An 18,411-nucleotide genomic window follows, 5' to 3' on the forward strand; every position below is an offset into this window, starting at 1 on the left:
CTCAAAATAAAGATATTATACCTTAAGCAAAATCTTTAAAACTCTTAAAATAATAATAATCTGATACTAAAAACCATTATCCCGAAATTAAGACTTAAAAGATTTTTAAATATTAATAAAAGTCAATAAAATGACTTATTTTGGCCAAAAATAAATTATTAAATAAATATATAACTAAATACTAAAATTTTCTTGACAAAATACCTTAAAATAATATTTTAAGGCTCATAAAACTCATAAAATATTTTTGGCTCAAAAGTTGGTATATCGTCCGTCCACGGTCCCGTCTACGCGATCAAATAACTTATTTACTCAAAAATCTAAAAATACAATAATTACGGGTTAAATGCTAAAATAAATTTTAAATCATGCATATAATTCACATATTAACACATAAATGTCATTTAAACCAAATATAAATTTTTAAATAATTATTTTCCCTAATTATGCATGCGAATTTACGTATTAAAATTTCCGGGTGTTACAAATGGTATCAGAGCCGACCTCTCTTAGTAAGGTATGGTTCGGGGACGAACCAAGCGGAAGCTGGTGGGCATGTGACGCCCGGGGCTGAAGAGGCAGGGAGTGATCGCCGGTGCCAAGAGGTTGCACGGACAATGAGCGGCTCCTGGTAGGCTTCTAGGCGGAGGGAGACATGAATGAACCGATCCCGTGCCGGAATGAGAGGGATTCTGAGACTATGTAGGTATGGGACTACATAGTTGAGGAGGGTTTAAAAGATTTCATATGTACTGCTTATATTAAGAAGGTGCATCTTTTTTTCGGGAGCTCATCACATAAGAACTCCAAAGTTAAGCGTGCTTGACTTGGGGCAATTATAGGATGGGTGACCCCCTGGAAAGTTTCTTAGGGTGCGTGTGAGTGAGGACAAAAGCACGCTGAAAAGACCCGTCTTGATACAATGGGTCGTTACATCTTTCCTTGCCCAAGGAGTCTTCCTTTGCCAAGACCAGTTTTTCGTGGCTAGACCAAGGCAATGGGCCCCACAACATGGGCATCTTTTGGAAATTGCAGAGAAATAACGATGATCAGGTATGGGCATCATCCAGAAATTACGGAAGCCATATCTTTGCATTAAATACTGTCAGAAATCTCATGTCATGTAATCATTAGTATCTCCCAAAGATTTCCTATAAATACCAGGTGTCCGGGCCTGGTTGAGGTACGTTCGTCTTACATTCTACGTTCACTCAATTTCACAAGCTTATAAGCTCGCTCTATACATCTTAATCTGACTTAAGCAACAGAGTGGTGACGTCGGAGGACCCTTCGGCGCTCCAATGACGATTTCGTTGTCTTCGTGTGTGCAGAAACCATATTGGAAGCAAGAGATCATCGTCTGTACGTCCTGGGTGACCACCCACTCACCTTCCCGAGAACTCTATTTTATGATCTTCACATCAAAGTGTATATATAATGAAAAATTAATCATCTATATTAAGATGGAATTTTGGAGAGAAGGGGTACTATTTTCTTGTGGAACATGGTCATCATGCATGATCCAGGATAATGAGATCCGACCTTAAAATATTACCAAAATCATTGATCTAATTATTTATATTTTAACACATAAGCATAATTAATGTTGTAGAGCTGACGTGGCAAATCATTGAATTATTAGATCGATAATTAGGGTAATACTCATAAGGTAGAATCGAATTTACCCATGATCCTTTATATTATTTCTTTCACAATTATTTGTCATAAATTTCACATTGATTGCGTTCACAAAATGTGTGTTTCTTTTCCCAGTTTTTCAAATGAAAATTGTTATAAAACTAAAACGCATAATTTTCTCAATTATATTATAACAAAAAAATTTGAAAACAATGTAATTTTTTGCTTAAATACACGATCGATTCATCTTTGCAAAACAAAGATCAAAATTTCTTAATTTTCTTAATTTTATTTTAAATCTTTAAAAAAATTATATATGAAACAATCTTATGGTCAAAATTCTAAAAAGCGCGTAGCGAGACAAAACAGCGTAATTAAGTTTTAAGTTTCACAAGCTTAAGTGGGTTTAGAACAAGATTCTTCTTAATCTTGGAAAAACGTTTTTGCATTTTGGTATATATATATTTTTTAAAATATATTGGTATAATTTAATTATATTAAGTTGTTTAATAGAATAAATAACATATAAACTAATTAGGGATCGGAATGAATGGTACATTAAAATGAGATGATGTAGGAATGAAATTATTTTTTATAATCAAATATTTTAAACTAAAATAAAATAATAGCTACTCAAATATATTATTATTAAATAATAAAATAGTAATTATTGATGATATATTAATTATTATTAAATTAATGTTATTTAGTTAAAAATATTTTAGACCTATAATAATAATAATTAAAATGAGATGATGTAGGAATGAAATTATTTTTTATAATCAAATATTTTAAACTAAAATAAAATAATAGCTACTCAAATATATTATTATTAAATAATAAAATAGTAATTATTGATGATATATTAATTATTATTAAATTAATGTTATTTAGTTAAAAATATTTTAGACCTATAATAATAATAATAATAATTATTGTTATTATTATCATTATTTATGTATATATATAACAATAATTTTATTATGATAATAAAAATAAATAATTAAAATAATAATGATAATTAATATCTGTTGGATTTTTGGAACAGAAACAATCTTGATTTTGATGATAAAAAAACTTTTTATTGTGTTTTTAACATATTTACTCTAGTGTGAAGTCAAGATAGAAGCCAAAACTTGAAATTAGTTAAACTGAATTTATGGCGAATTCTAGTATTTTGATGATATCTCACAGCCCAGTGATGTATTTAGCTGTAAAATCGACTACATATAAAACTCAATTTGGAACATATCTTATTTCCATCAGTTGAGCAAAAACGGATGTTATCTTGGTCAAACTGACGTCATAATACCAAACTGAATTTCATCAGTCTAGCAGAAAAATAGAATCAGTTTACCTCTAGCAGTTCTGGTATTTTGGCTATATCTTGCAGCTCGATTATCCGAATGGAACGATTTAGTCTGTGTTGAAAATATAAGACAATGATCTACAAATTATATTCAAAGTTGAACACTGAATCGGATCATAATTACTGCTAAACTGCATTAAGTTGCTGGTTCGGAATTGAAATTCTACAGAGCATAATTTCTGGCACAGTCTAGTTTATCAAGCATATCTCCCTCATATAAACTCGAAATGGAGTAATTCTTGATTTCGTGAAAATCTAAGAGAAAGGGCTACAACTTTTATGTTTATTACTTTGTCCAAAAATCAACGAATCAAGAGATATAACACTAGATTGATCATATGTACTCAACTGATTTTGTGCTCAACTGAAGTTCGAGCATCTCTGGTATTTCGAGCATAACTTTTTCATATGAACTCCAAATGGATTGATTCTTGGGGCGTTGGAAACTAAGATCAAGGGCTAAAAATTTTGTGTTAATCACTTTGTCCAGATATCAACGGATCATGCCAAGGCATTCGATCTGTTTAGCTCCGAGTTATTCGATCAATTTATCTCTCAGTTATTTGATCAGTTTAACACAATAGAAATAATACAAAATCTTCTAACGACTCTATTTATGTTTCTAACGGCTATATCATACTTGGAGCCTATAAATACAACATCTTAAAGATCAAATACAAGATTTTGAAGGAGATTAATAGCATGAACAGCCTACTTGAAGAAATCAGCTAGATTGAGAGCAAAGCCCAAGGTGCGAAGAACAAGAAGAAAGATGAACGTTCACTACCAATTTCACACCAAACCAAGTTTATAGAACACTCTTCCTTGATCGAAATCTTTGTATATCAGTTGAAGAGAACCTAACTCACTCACATATTCAAGAGATATATTCATAGATTAGTTGAGTGAGAGTCTTAACAATAAAGACGTTAAATATTGTATTTGTAGTCTTGACATAAAGACGTTAAACATTATGTGGATTGTAAAGTTGCGACCTACAATCATTTGAGTGACTAGGAGTTTTTGTTTAGGCAGTGGGTAAGTCCTAAACCGGAGTGAGTTGTACAAATGGGATGTATAAATCAAAGTATTCTAGTGATATCCTTCCAAGGAGAAACAAGGGGTGACATATAGTTGTTGAAATATCCAAACATCCATAAACAAATCCGATTCTATTTATCGCATTTATTTTACTTATGCTACTGATTTTTAAGATGCATTATTGAAACATTTTTATGTATTCTTCATAGCATACAACGTGTTTGATAAAATGATTCAACCAAACCGTTTTCATTATTTTAACTTGCATTGTTTTCAAATGGCTTACAAAATATTTAATCAGGTTTTTACGAAGGATTATTTCGAATGTCTTCCGCTTGATTTGAAAACCAAACTCGATTTAATTCATCGGTGCTCAATATTTTAAGAACCGAGCTATTGTAGCTCAAAATATTTAAAAATGTGTATTCATTTCCCCTCTACACACCGTTTTCGATTCTATCAATATCTATAAATAATAATTAGTAATTACCAATAATAATAATAAATATTAATTTTTTTAATATTTTGATAAATAATAATTACATATAAATGAATAAATCATATTACTAACATCGATAAATACTATTAAATTATTATCTTTTATCATATAATTATAAAATAATTATTATTTCAATTGGAATGAGCATTCGCATTCGCATTCGCATTCGCATTCCGATGTCAAACCAAGCTTGGTGATAGAGAATGAGATGAGAATGTTTATTTCATGTTCATCTTATTCCCTCGTACCAAGCATGCCTTTAAAGATTTCAAAAATAAATACAGAAATTTTCTAGTTGTAAAATACGTAAGCCTCAAAATCACAAATTAATTATTTGGAGTTAAAATTTTGACTTGGGTCAAGTTTCATCTCAATTAGTCACAAACAAACGAAATGTACGAGATAAATTAAATCTTGATGACTTTAAAGTTTCTTTAGTTTATATTATTATTATTTAAAATAAATTTTAGAGTCAAGAATTATTTTAAAAAATAAAAAATCAACTACACTATTATTTTAAAATATTACGTTTTGCACGTTTTTTAGCGCTTAATGCAGTCATCAGAGGGTTGACTGCTTTCTTTATGCTTTTGTCCAAAGCGAAGTTTTTTACTTATGATTCACGTTCATACTTTTTAAAACGCTGGTTATAAGTCAATATGTAAAAAGAACTCTTATTCAACCCGATTCGTAAAAAAATATTATTTATTTATGTTGAATATGATTACTTTTCATTGTAGATATGAGTTTGATAGACTTGTTTTATGGATCTATATCCGTATACATGAGCTGTTTTATAAAGCTTATAAGCTCCAAAATTTTGTTTAGTCAAAATTTTTTTCAAACAGCTTTTAAGCTGTCACAATAAGTTGTTTGATAGCTTATAAGCTGTTTGAAAAAAAGTAGGGGTGACCTTACTTTTTTGAAAAAGATCTTATTTTAATATTATATCTCTCCAAAATATCTTTGAATATTTTCATAAATCCTCATCATATCATCCACCCATTAAATATTAAATATTATTTTTAAAAAATTCCAAATCACATAATTTTTTTTAAATTAAAATATTAAAATAGTTTTATTCTTTAAATATAGATTTATTCTAAAACTATTTTTGCATATGTATAACTCGAAACATTATTTTTATTGCATTATACTCTTTTTGATAATTTTTACAATAAAAAAATCTTATTATACCAAACATATCAACATCTTTAAGTTGTTTAAAATAAATTTGTTCAAACACTTTAATAATTACTTTTAATAAGTTTTAACAGCTTATAAACTCATAAAACAACAAAGTTTTAGGAGCTTATATGAACAAATTGAAATTCAAATTATTTAATGACGCGGGCTCGATCGTTCAAAATATTGTATGCGTTGAAATGGCCAGTTATTCGATCGATTAATTTTTTAAATGTAATTGGTTCATTGATTATGATAAATTTATTTCTAGACCCGATCCGATCGATTAGGCCCAACAAAGAAAAAAAAACCCAAACAGATTAAAAAGAAAAAGCCCCGTTTTTTGAGTAAAAAACGGGTTTATATAATAGGATGTAAATTGATCAAACGAACTTTCATCTCAACATCCAAAATGATATTTGGGTTGTTTTTAAAAGTAACTGTAGATTTTAATACAATCAGGGGTGTAGTCGTGTAGACAGAAATCTTTTATTGACTTTGGGGTGCTTGATTCGAAATAGACTAAATTAATATTAATTAAATATTTAAAATTAAAATATAATAAAATATTAATTTATAATCAAAGAACACTTACTAAATATTTAATGTTAACAATAGATTTTACATAGTGAAACAAAAAAGATTTAATCTACTGAAGATGTCCTTGATAGTTTTTCATAGAAAAAAAAGTCATCAATTATTCAATCAATGTCAATCTTCGCGGTAAACTCACTCTCAATGTAGACAATCATAAAATATGTCAAGAACTCGTCTTCATCTTATTCTGGAGAGAGGTTTTAATTAAGAAGTTTTATGGATGAAAATGATCATTATGCTTTTACAATAAAAACAAAAAGTGTTAAAATGAGATGAATTGGTCTACTAAATACTAATCTTTGACCTAATTCAGACCTCAAAACTTAATTGAGGTACAAATTTCTCATTTATGTATAACCATGCAACACCCTGCTAGAATAAAATTAAATGCTCAAAATTGAAATAATTCCTGACAAATATTCATCATCATTAGAAATTAGAATAAACAACTCTTAAGTTCAAATTCTTGTTGTCATATTACTTGATATCTATTAAAAAAACCTTATTCAAACTTTATGTCATCCATTATCTGAGCACATTTAAAAATTTCAAGGTACTATGGAAACAATTCTGTTCACTTTAATATTAATAACTAAATTAAATTAATGAAATTTGATATTAATGTGACATAATTTAAACAGGAGTTTCAACCAATTAATTAAATAATTAACTGAGTCCGTGAAAAATTAGATGAAGAAAGAGTGGAAGGGAAAAATTAATCAGAATAAATATGCAGAAAAAATCTCAATTATCGATCGTATGATGTCGTTTCTTTGCGGACAGTGCTTTCCATTTTTTCTGCGACCAAAGCTCTTCTTTTCTTGTTTATGTAGAAAATGAATTAAAATAAAATAGGCTTGAAAAATTGGCTTTAAAATGGGCTAAAGAACTCATTCAATGGCACAAAAAACTTGGTCAGCCCATGCTTATGAAATTCATCCTAGACTACATCAAAATTACATATATATTAATAGAATTATTTTTTTTAAACCAGGGCCTTCGGGGTGGCTCCTCCTCTATATATATATATATAGATAGATAGTGTGTGTCATCATCATGTCAGTATCATATCAAAAAAAAAAAAATTAAAACTATAATGAATAAATAAATAAAACAAACTAAAAATAAAATTTAACAAAATAGAAAATCAAATTGTAAAGAGATAGATATAATGAGACAAATATAATCAAGGAATACTTGCTAAATATTTAATGTTAACAATAGATTTTACAAAGTGAAACAAAAAAAGATTTAATCTACTGAAGATTTTCTTTACAGTTTTTCATAGAAAAAAATTCATCAATTATTCAATCAATGTCAATCTTCGCGGTAAACTCACTCTCAATGTAGACAATCATAAAATATGTCAAGAACTCGTCTTCATCTTATTTTGAAGAGAGGTTTTAATTAAGAAGTTTCATGGATGAGAATAATCATTATGCTTTTACAATAAAAACAGAAAGTGTTATAAAAACGAGATGAATTGGTCTGTCAATTAAGTGATCATAATATCGTGCCTTTTCAGGCTCTACTAAATACTAATCGTTGACCTAATTCAGATCGACCTCAAAACTTAATTGAGATACAAATTTTTCATTTATGTATAACCATGCAACACCCTGCTAGAATAAAAATTAAATGCTCAAAATTGAAATAATTCCTGAAAAATATTCATCATCATTAGAAATTAGAATAAACAACTCTTAAGTTCAAATTCTTGTTGTCATATTACTTGATATCTATTAAAAAAAACCTTATTCAAACTTTATGTCATCCATTATCTGAGCACATTTAAAAATTTCAAGGTACTATGGAAACAATTATGTTCAATTTAATATTAATGAAACTAAATTTAATTAATGAAATTTGATATTAATGTGACATAATTTAAACAGGAGTTTCAAAAAAGCAATTAAATAATAACCGAGTCCGTGAAAAATTAGATATTGAAGAAAGAGTGGAAGGAAAGAATAAATCAGAATAAATATGCAGAAAAAATCTCAATAATCGTTCGTATAATGTCGTTTCTTTGCGGACAGTGCTTTCCATTTTTTCTGCTACCAAAGCTGTTCTTTTCTTGTTTATGTAGAAAATGAATTAAAATAAAATAGGCTTGAAAAATTGGCTTTAAAATGGGCTAAAGAACCCATTCAATGGCACAAAAAACTTGGTCAGCCCATGCTTAAGAAATTCATCCTAGACTACATCAAAATTACATATATATTAATAGCACTATTTTTTTTAAACCAGGGCTTTCGGGATGGCTCCGCCCCTGTAAATATATATATATATATATATATATATATATATATATATATAAATTTTCAGCTGTCCAACCATGTTTTTTTACTTGGTTCGCCATGGGTTTTAGTGGTTTTTGTTTTTTTTTCGCATCACTAAAACCCACTACCGGGTTTTAGTGATCGCGAACCAAGTGGGAAAACATGTTTGGGTAGCTGAAAATTCCTCTATATGTGTGTATATATATTAATATATATATATATATATTATCAAATTTTTGTTTAGTTTTTATATTATTTTTCATTTCTTTGATCATTTTGTTTTTTATTTGGAGTGTTAGATATATTATTTTTCTTTGATCATTTTGTTTTTTTATTTGGAGTGTTAGATCATGTGACATTGTGTGTGTATATATATATATAGTGTGTGTGAGTCAATCATCATGTCAGTATCATCGGTTCTATATAAAAAAAAGATTAAAACTATAATGAATAAATAAATAAAACGAATTAAAAATAAAATTTGACAACATAAAGAATCAAATGATAGATATATAATGAGACAAATATGCATAACATATACAATAGTTTAATTACATAAATATAATGTCATAGCTTAGCTATAATGTCGTAGCCTAGCTAGAAGGGGAAACCTTTTTTTCATTGACGTGAGGATTTAGAATAAGATTTTTTTTCCGCCCGAAAACAAAGCAAGATTTGTATGATATGATGAAAAGCGCGAAGATTCTAGGGAAATTACTAGTGGGCGTTACTGTCATAATAATGCTCACAATTTATGAGTCACTAATATAAATATATAATTGGTTCAAATATATATATATATAAATATATAATTATGCATGCAAATATATATATGTCAGGGACGATCCAAAAATTAGAGTTGGGATGTGCTTGAATTTAATGTGATAAATTATATATTATTACAAAAAAATATAATATATATATATATATATATATATATATATATATTACAAAATAAAGTTACATTATACTATTACAAAATAAAAAATTTATTTTTGAACTTATATGTTTGTCTCTTTGCGATTTTAGCCATCCGTGTTGTCATATTTCAATTTTAGTCTGTCAGCTTTGTTTTTTGTAATTTTAGTCCTTTTCGACTTTACAATGACATGAAAATAATGCAGTATTGATGTGAATAATGTCACACCAGCACTTCCAATAAAAAGATACTAGAATTGCCAAAAATTTAAAAAATTGGAGAAAGAAGTGAAATTTGATAACATGATCGAGGTTGTGCGCTAAAATTAAGATGATGGGCTAGGATTCGAGTGTGAAAAATTTGAGTTTTAGTGGACTACGTAAAAAACATATGTAGTTAATAACAAAAATTTGAGGTGGGCTACAGCCTAGGACTGGCCTTGATGCATTCTTGATATATATGTTCGTTCCATATGGCACATTCATTCGTGTGTGTATGCAGTATGTCCATGTGTGTGTCTGATTGATAAACTTCAAATAATAAAATTGCACGAATTCAAGGTCTATATATTCATAGAAAAAAAACATAAATGCAAAGCATTCAAATTCATAATGATTTTTTAAAAAATGCCTTCCAATCCTTTACTTAAGGATTTCAATTAGAGAATTCACCTCTCAAAAGTTACAATGCTATTAAAATTTAATGGAGGGAATTATACTTTTATATATATATGATCGATCATTACTTTTGAGACATCCATGAGGCAAAAATAGCAGGGTTTTCACTGTACCCTTTTGACTTTTAGACAATAATTCACCCACTAGGATTGTGGGAAGGAACTATTTGTTATTCGTTAAATAGGGTGGTCGATTATATATGAAACAAAATAATTTGAAATACTACAAATAAATCTATTTCCTGGTTATGTAATTAAATGGGTTGCAGTTAACATTATATATAGAGATATGCAAGAGTACTTTATTCGATAGTACTTAAACAATTTTAAAGTATATAATTTGAGTTCTAGCTAATTTCTATTATCCAGTCCCATAATTTTATATTAGGAAAATAGTTTTTCGATCTACTTACTTATTCAACTTTGATGTGATCGGCACGCGACAAATGAAATTGTTGACATAAAATAAAAAATGTTGACGCAACATCGAAAATTGATGACTTATCAGATGTCATGTAAGTAATTTTATCGAAATAGCCGAAATTTAAAATTTAATGTACGTATCACAACCGAACTTGACATGCAATTACTTAATATACCAAAATACAAAATTGAACAAATTGATAATGGACAAAAAAAAAAATTTCCTAACTTAATTTATTCACTCAAATTATATTTGCATTTTGGACGGTACGTAATTTATTGGGATTAATCATCATATGAATGAATATTGGAATTAGTCATAATTTTGATAATTGTGACAACTGGTGGTGTTGCTACTCCCACTTGATCTTGCCTCATTTAGTGGCTAGCTATATATAGACGGATAGACCCCATCAATGAATTGTACCACGTATAAATCCTACTATATATATGAATTCATCCTTTCGTTAATTCTCATTATACCAATCAGAATTCTATATTTGTGTAAGCTAAATATTATCTCTTTAAAAGCTTCATTATCATAGATATATATATTGCATGCACATTGTTGATTATTTTTCCAATGCAAGCAACACTGATTTCTATTTATGCATGGCATGCAGGTATACCAGCTAGTAAGAATAATGGGCAAGATGTTATCGAATATTGTAATATTACTATTGATTATCACGATGATGAGCTCGAACAGATTGTCCGAAGCAGGAAGGGCAACCATATTGGCTGAGAATCACCAGAAAATGGGGAAGAATAATATTGGTTACGAAGAAGAGGGTAGCGAATTAGGTCATGTGAATGGGGATAATCACCATTACTACTCCATCCCCGATTTCAATCGTCACGGTGGCAATGATCAAGGCGGCGATACGAGTCCAGGCCGAGTCTGATTAATCACCATGTGGTATTGTATCGTGCATGTCATATGAATGTGGTGTGAATTTAACCTATATATCCAGTATGAATACCAATAAAATTTGATCGACGTTAATATATAACAAATAACAAAGCTTCTTAATCCCATGTATAAATTATGTACTGTGTAGGTGTGGTTGCTACATCAAATGTAAAACATGAAGCAAGTGATGGTCGAAAAAATGGGTCGAATCAATTTATATTCTCCTCAAAATTATTAACAAAGAATTTGACTTAAAACCCCTACCTTTATTAATATTAGATATTTTGCTAAAAGTTGAACGTCGTTTCTCTGATTATACGCTATCAAAATATTATAGTTTTTTCATTAATTCAAGATGCAAGTTTGAGTCATTACTCAATACGTGGCTAGTAAAAGTGCTGTAACGACAGAACATTATACATACATACATACATACATACATACATACATACATACATACATATGTATAAAATTTTATGCATATTTATTTCTAAGGTACTTAATTTGAAGCCAATTTCAGTTTGAGAGTCGCAAAATGCATTCCGCCCATATAGAGAATTAAATAAAAAACACACTAGCTAGATCTCTGCTCACAATTTTTTTTTTTTTAAAATATATGAATTCCCATATTTATTGTATTAACTATTTGTTGGGTTACACATTACATTTGAAATTATATAATTATCATACATGCATTTTTGATAGATTTTTTTTCAAATAAAGCGCGGGTATAATTTTGTAATCTCGAAGCGAATGTGCAACAATATATACTTCATGTACATGTAGCATTTTCCAAATTTTTACAAGATATATGAACCAACAAATTAACATACATGCATATACGTTGTACTAACTTATTCGTATTTAAATTATATATTTATAAGTGGATAATTCTTTAAATTTATGTCACATGCATACATGTAATTTTAATTTAAAATAACTAAAACTATAATACATAAGTTAGTGATTATGCATATCGGCTGTCTAAATTCCAAATTAATAATCAAGAATTTCATACGTACGTAGCAACAATAAGCACCGAAACAAAAAAAAAATGGTAATATATATACTCGATCGGATGATCATTATATTCAACGCATATTAAATTAATTAAGATCAATAAAATTTTACAAGAAACCACCGATTTTATTGAAAGATGATGTACGTAGATATAAATATAATTAAGTTTACTACATATATATGTAGGAATCTTCATGCATGAAGCAGCGCTTTGAATATCTTATTCAGTGGTACTACATAATTTTACGGACAAACATAATCATATCTCACTATGTCTTGGTCTGTAGAGTTGCACTGTACGCTCGTTTAGTTGTTGTATTGGCCTAGCATTGGTTTCCGCCTCCTGACCAATTTTTTTATTTCAAAAAAAAATAAATAAATGAAATATATATGTTTAAAAAAAAGTAAATAAAAATATATATAATAATGAGATTTAATTTAAAGACCTGAGAAACTTACATCGTGAACTGCCTTGCGCATCAAATTTACCTGCTCTCTTGTTACGGTACTCACCTAAAGATATAAATTGAAACATGAAATTTTATCATTTAAATTCCACAATTTGGAAACTATATAATTAATATATTTATACCTTTCCGACAATTGTCCAAATAACATCCTCGGTGCAAGGAGGGGTCGTGAGTGAACCCATGTATCTATAATAGTAATCTCTGCTGCCAAATTCTATAACGTTTGGATCCATGACGCCGATGCTTCTTTCGATGTCTCCCGTGTGAATCATACTACGTAGCTCGTATTCGATCTAAAAATATTATATGGTTAGATCAAATAATTATGTAAAGAAATGATAAAGTGAATATATATATATATATATATATATATATATATATATGAGTTTTGCTATCCTGCCCACCCACCGTGCTCACATAATGTGCCTACCATGAGATGACACTCAACTATTGGACGCACAATTCATCACATCTAATAGTTGAGTGTCACCTCATGGTGGGCATATTAGGTGGGCACGATGAGTGGGCAGAATAGCAAAATTGTATATATATATATATATATTCAAAAAAAAAATATATATATACATATGTGTAAGTGCGCTGTGCGTACGTACGCAGGATCCGAGAACGTCTACTAAATCTAAATGTAACTCATTCAACCCATATCCGAATTGAAGTAATTAACGGGTTTTACCCATATAGCCGTCAGAAAATTATATTTGTTAAATTGTAAAGTTTTAAAATTTCTAATTTGTATGTTTGTAACAAGAAGTAAATAAAGGGTCAAATATATATAATCAATATAACACACTTATAACCATATATATATATATATATATAATAACAACTTAATTATTCATATATATAGGTTGAATATTAAACTATAAGCGATCCACAAAATCCCATACAGCAAACAATCTTCATGAGGCGATGGGAAAAATATGTTCATGGATGTTACTTTTAATTTTATATATATATATATATATATATATATATATATTCACGTATTCAACTATTGATCCCTTAAAAAAAATTATTTTTATAAGGGGAAAAACAAATAATACAACCTAATTTTTACACAATTGTATATCCTAAATCAAACTGGTGGGTCGGATTATTACCCGATTCTAACTCGTGATCCAGATAAAAAAAAAATTTATTTGCGCTTAGATTGAAGTATTTCAAATCCATGGATTTCAAATGCAATTTTGTTGTTTGGAGAAAAACATCATAAACATCAAATTCACTTTTTTTATGTTTGTATGATTATTCATGATAGTTATGATGAATTTTAAATTCATCCAATAAAGTGATGATTTGGAATTCATTTTACTTCATCTAAGTAGTGTGTAAATAATTAAGTTATAAATTTAAGATTTCTTTATGTTTGTTAATACTAAAATAATAATCAAAATCCATGAATTTGAAGTATATACTTCTATCCAAGCACAACCTAATATTCTTTACCTCGTGATAATACTTATATATATATGTTTTTGTGATATATAACATAATCCAAAAGGTGTGATATTTCAAAATATTGAGTGAACTTGTGTATACCATTGACAAGAAGGTGTCCGCGGGCCGTCCGATTTTGTACAGGATTCCGACGACGGCTATACGATTGTCCTTGCTTTGATGTACCAAATGAGCTTCCATCTCAAACCTGTCAATTAAGATCTTCACTTTACACACACACACACAGATATATATATATATATATATACAGGCTCGATTTCGAAAATTATTTTTTTAAAAAAATTGGAGATTTTTTTATATATGAACCCTAATCTAGTAAATTAATTACGGGTTAAGATTTAAATTACCTCCGACCATGGAGAGTGTGTTCAGAAGGTGAGTGCCAATGAACTTGCTTCAGCTCGAAAATGGTTCCGTTTATTTGGATATAACCCGCTCTATTCCACTTTACCTGGTTTCGGAATAAAATAATTTATAAGGAAAACAGTAATTTTCGTTTTTGTGATTTTGGTCATTTGTATAAGGATCATGTTTGCATTTGGAAATACAAAATTATCCCCATACTTGATTTGGAAAATATCTTTCAAAAATGCATTTAGGATAGTTTTGTAATTTTAAATGCACTTTGTAACCCAGTGTGTAAGCCTCGTTGTATACGTGGCATGATCTTTGTATAAAATATACGAATAATGCATGTGTTAGTATTACGTATACCGTGATGTCATGTCCTCTGTTGACAAGGGTGGCATATGAGGGTTTGTGATATCTGTGGAGTCTCCCCAAATCTGGCACTACTTCAACTTCATTCACTATATCAATCGGAGATTGCTTCTTCCCAGAACTGCATATTTCCCATTCTGGATGAAGGCTTCCCCAATGCGAAGGGCCCCGTTCGGTATTTTCGTCGTAACTAAACTCTTTTTGATCATCTAAAAAAATTTAAAACAAAATAGTTGAAAAACTTTTATCACTAAATATATATATATATTGGTCCCGACCGAACTATCGACGAACTTACCGACTTCTTGAGCTCTTGTCAAACATGAAGATGAAAGGAGGAGAATGATAAAAATAGAATGAAAAAGAGTTGTGTATTGGAACCCCAGCTTCATTTTACGTTATTTTGTTTCGTGACTAGCAAAGAATATATTTTGTAAAAATTAATGATGGGTGAAATGGCTTACGCAATATGGGATACTTATAGGACAAATTTTATGATATATTCAATTATAAGAATATATATTCGATATTGAATGTGAGTATCGTGGTCGGAAGCCACTTGGAAGTTGATTTATTGGAGTTTGATGTTGGAATAGGGGTGGTTCGATAAGGTATATCGCATACCGTATCGAATACCGCATACCGTACCAAAAATTTCGATACCGAAATTTCCGATATCGATATCGTACCGAAAATTTCGGTATATCGACATGTCGGTATACCTAAATTTCGGTATGACATAAATCCATACCGATATCGTACCGAATATCGAAATTCGGTACGGTATCGGTATGATATCGTGTATACCGAATTTTTTATATTGTTTTTTTTTAAAAAAATATTGGTATAAACGGTATCATACCGATATCGTGTATACCGATTTTTTTTCGGTATATCGAAATTTTCGATATATTCGATTTTTTTTTGGGTACGATAAAAGCAATATGACGACATTTTGGTATTTTTTGTCAGTCCTTTGAATGATTAATGAAATTGAATCATGTGAAAAAAATGACGGAAAAGTGATAAAGCGCGTGGAATATTTTTTTTAATTAATAGTATAAATTGATGGTCTTTTTTAAGGGAAATCACATGCAAATTTTGGATTTTAAGGTGGATTTATCACTTCAATATTGCTTCTTTTTCCCTTTTTTTTCCCTTAAACAACTTCATAGATTTTTTTTTAAAAAAATAATGTAGGTTTGTCTCAGCACATGGAGTGAGGAAAATACTATAGTCCGAACTCCGAAGGTTCGAATTTTTGTTCCAATTTTCAAAAAATATAAAAGAATTTACTTTTTAAACAGTTTGAATAGTTGGCTAAAAAAAAACAGTTTAAATAGTTTATCATAGTACACACGTCTTCTCGGCTATCATTATTTAGATTCAAAATGTTAAAAAATATATATATTAAAGAATTTACATTAGAAACGTTTATTAATCAATTATTTCTATTCTAAATATTAGATTCTATTCACCAATATTTTGTTTGTGTTGCATAAGATTCAATTAATGTAGTTGACTAACGTAATTTACAGATAACTGTATTAATGTAAAATTCTATCTAATTCTCCCGCGGATAACAACCAAATTTAATCGTAAAAAAATAAAATATAAAATCTGTACGATCAATCTATGTATTAAAAACATATTATTTTTTTTAAAGCGGAAAAAAAAAAACATAAAACTGGATTAATATAGTAGTATTTGTTGAAAATATATATAAATATATATTATTATTTATTGTTGAATGTTGAAGGTTGAAAGTTGAAAATTGAGTTGTAAAATATTGAAAATTAGTGTGTGATGATGTAATTAATGATGTATTAATTTTTGACTAATCTCCAATTGAGATCTATAAATAGGTCTCTCCATTTGTGTAGAAAAACACAATTGTGAAGAGAGAAAAATTTTATAAAGTGTAGAATTTGATAAATTTTGAGTTTTTGAGTTTTTACTTTTTACCGTAAATTTTTACTTTTTCACAACACGTTATCAGCACGATCGCTCGAAGGTTCTCTATATTTTCCGACGCTCCAAAATACAAGAAGAAGTCAAAAATATTCAACAAGTAAGAATTTTTATTTTACTGTTTATATTTTTTGTGTATATATTAATATATAATATCATGTTATGAAAAAAAATAAGTTTTTTTTTCAAAACTTGTTATAAATCCTGGGAGGATGTTAAGACGACATCCCACACTCCCGGTAAGGGATACGACAAGTATAAAAGCCTCTAAGGTTTTTAAACAATAACGTGATATATATTTATTATGTATATATATTAACTATATTAATATATAATTTCATGTTATTATATAAAAGGTTGTCTATGACACTGACCTTATAATAACGTGATATGATATATATTATTGTGTATTTATATACTAACCATATTTGTATAATCTCATGTTATTATATAAAAGGTTGTCTACGACACCGATCTTATAATAATGTGATATGATATACATAATTATTTAATTATGATTATCATTATATGCATTACATGATTATCACGAATTTTTATTCAACACATACTCAATTTTTTCTTTACCCCCAACGGTCACAAACGGTAACAAAACGGCTAGTTTTTGCCCTATAAATATGTTCACTCAAACTCATTTTCAATCACACCAAATTCATTCTTTCTCTCAAAATATTTTATCCTCGGTTTTTTCGAAGATGGAGATGATGACATTTATAAGGATATTTTTCATAACGACTATGATCATCATGCTCACGAGTCTTTTACTCACCAGCGATTTTCCAACACATATTTTTTCTCTATTTGTATACGCACTTGTAATTTACGTTCTTCCATTATTTTGTATTGTCATATTTATGGAAATTAACTAATAAAATGCATTGTTATTTTCTAGTACCACCATGTCGAACTTGGCGAAACTCGAATTCATTGCACTTGATATAACCGGAAAGAATTATATGCCATGGACCCTCGATGTAGAAATGCATCTCGAGTCATTGGGTCTTAACGAAACTATCAAAGAAAATAACATATCATCCTCACAAGATAAAGCAAAAGCGATGATATTTTTACGCAGACATCTTGATGAGGGGTTGAAATGTGAATATTTGACCGAAAAAGACCCAATGATTTTGTGGAAAGGGTTAAAAGAACGTTTTGAGCATATACGGGAAGTTATACTTCCGACCGCAC

The 18,411-nt window shown here is 28.9% G+C and overlaps 1 protein-coding gene and 1 long non-coding RNA gene across 2 annotated transcripts; one reads left to right on the top strand and one right to left on the bottom strand.

Moving 5' to 3' along the window:
- The first annotated feature begins 11,072 nt into the window (after window positions 1–11,072).
- LOC140885485 (uncharacterized) lies at window positions 11,073–11,835 on the top strand. Its single transcript, XR_012150961.1, has 2 exons — window positions 11,073–11,133; window positions 11,253–11,835. It is a non-coding gene; the product is annotated as an uncharacterized lncRNA (long non-coding RNA).
- A 951-nt stretch (window positions 11,836–12,786) lies between these two features.
- On the bottom strand, window positions 12,787–15,623 carry LOC140878537 (alpha carbonic anhydrase 7-like). The gene is made up of 7 exons (XM_073282138.1): window positions 15,530–15,623; window positions 15,226–15,440; window positions 14,859–14,962; window positions 14,593–14,698; window positions 13,155–13,325; window positions 13,022–13,075; window positions 12,787–12,905 (listed from the first exon to the last, which is right to left on the bottom strand). Exons 1-7 carry the CDS (start codon window positions 15,621–15,623, stop codon window positions 12,822–12,824), a joined length of 828 nt encoding a protein of 275 aa, XP_073138239.1. The 3' UTR covers window positions 12,787–12,821.
- Window positions 15,624–18,411: the final 2,788 nt, after the last annotated feature.

Source organism: Henckelia pumila, chromosome 2 (genome assembly GCF_033568475.1).
Source record: "Henckelia pumila isolate YLH828 chromosome 2, ASM3356847v2, whole genome shotgun sequence".
Classification (NCBI taxonomy): Eukaryota; Viridiplantae; Streptophyta; class Magnoliopsida; order Lamiales; family Gesneriaceae; genus Henckelia; species Henckelia pumila.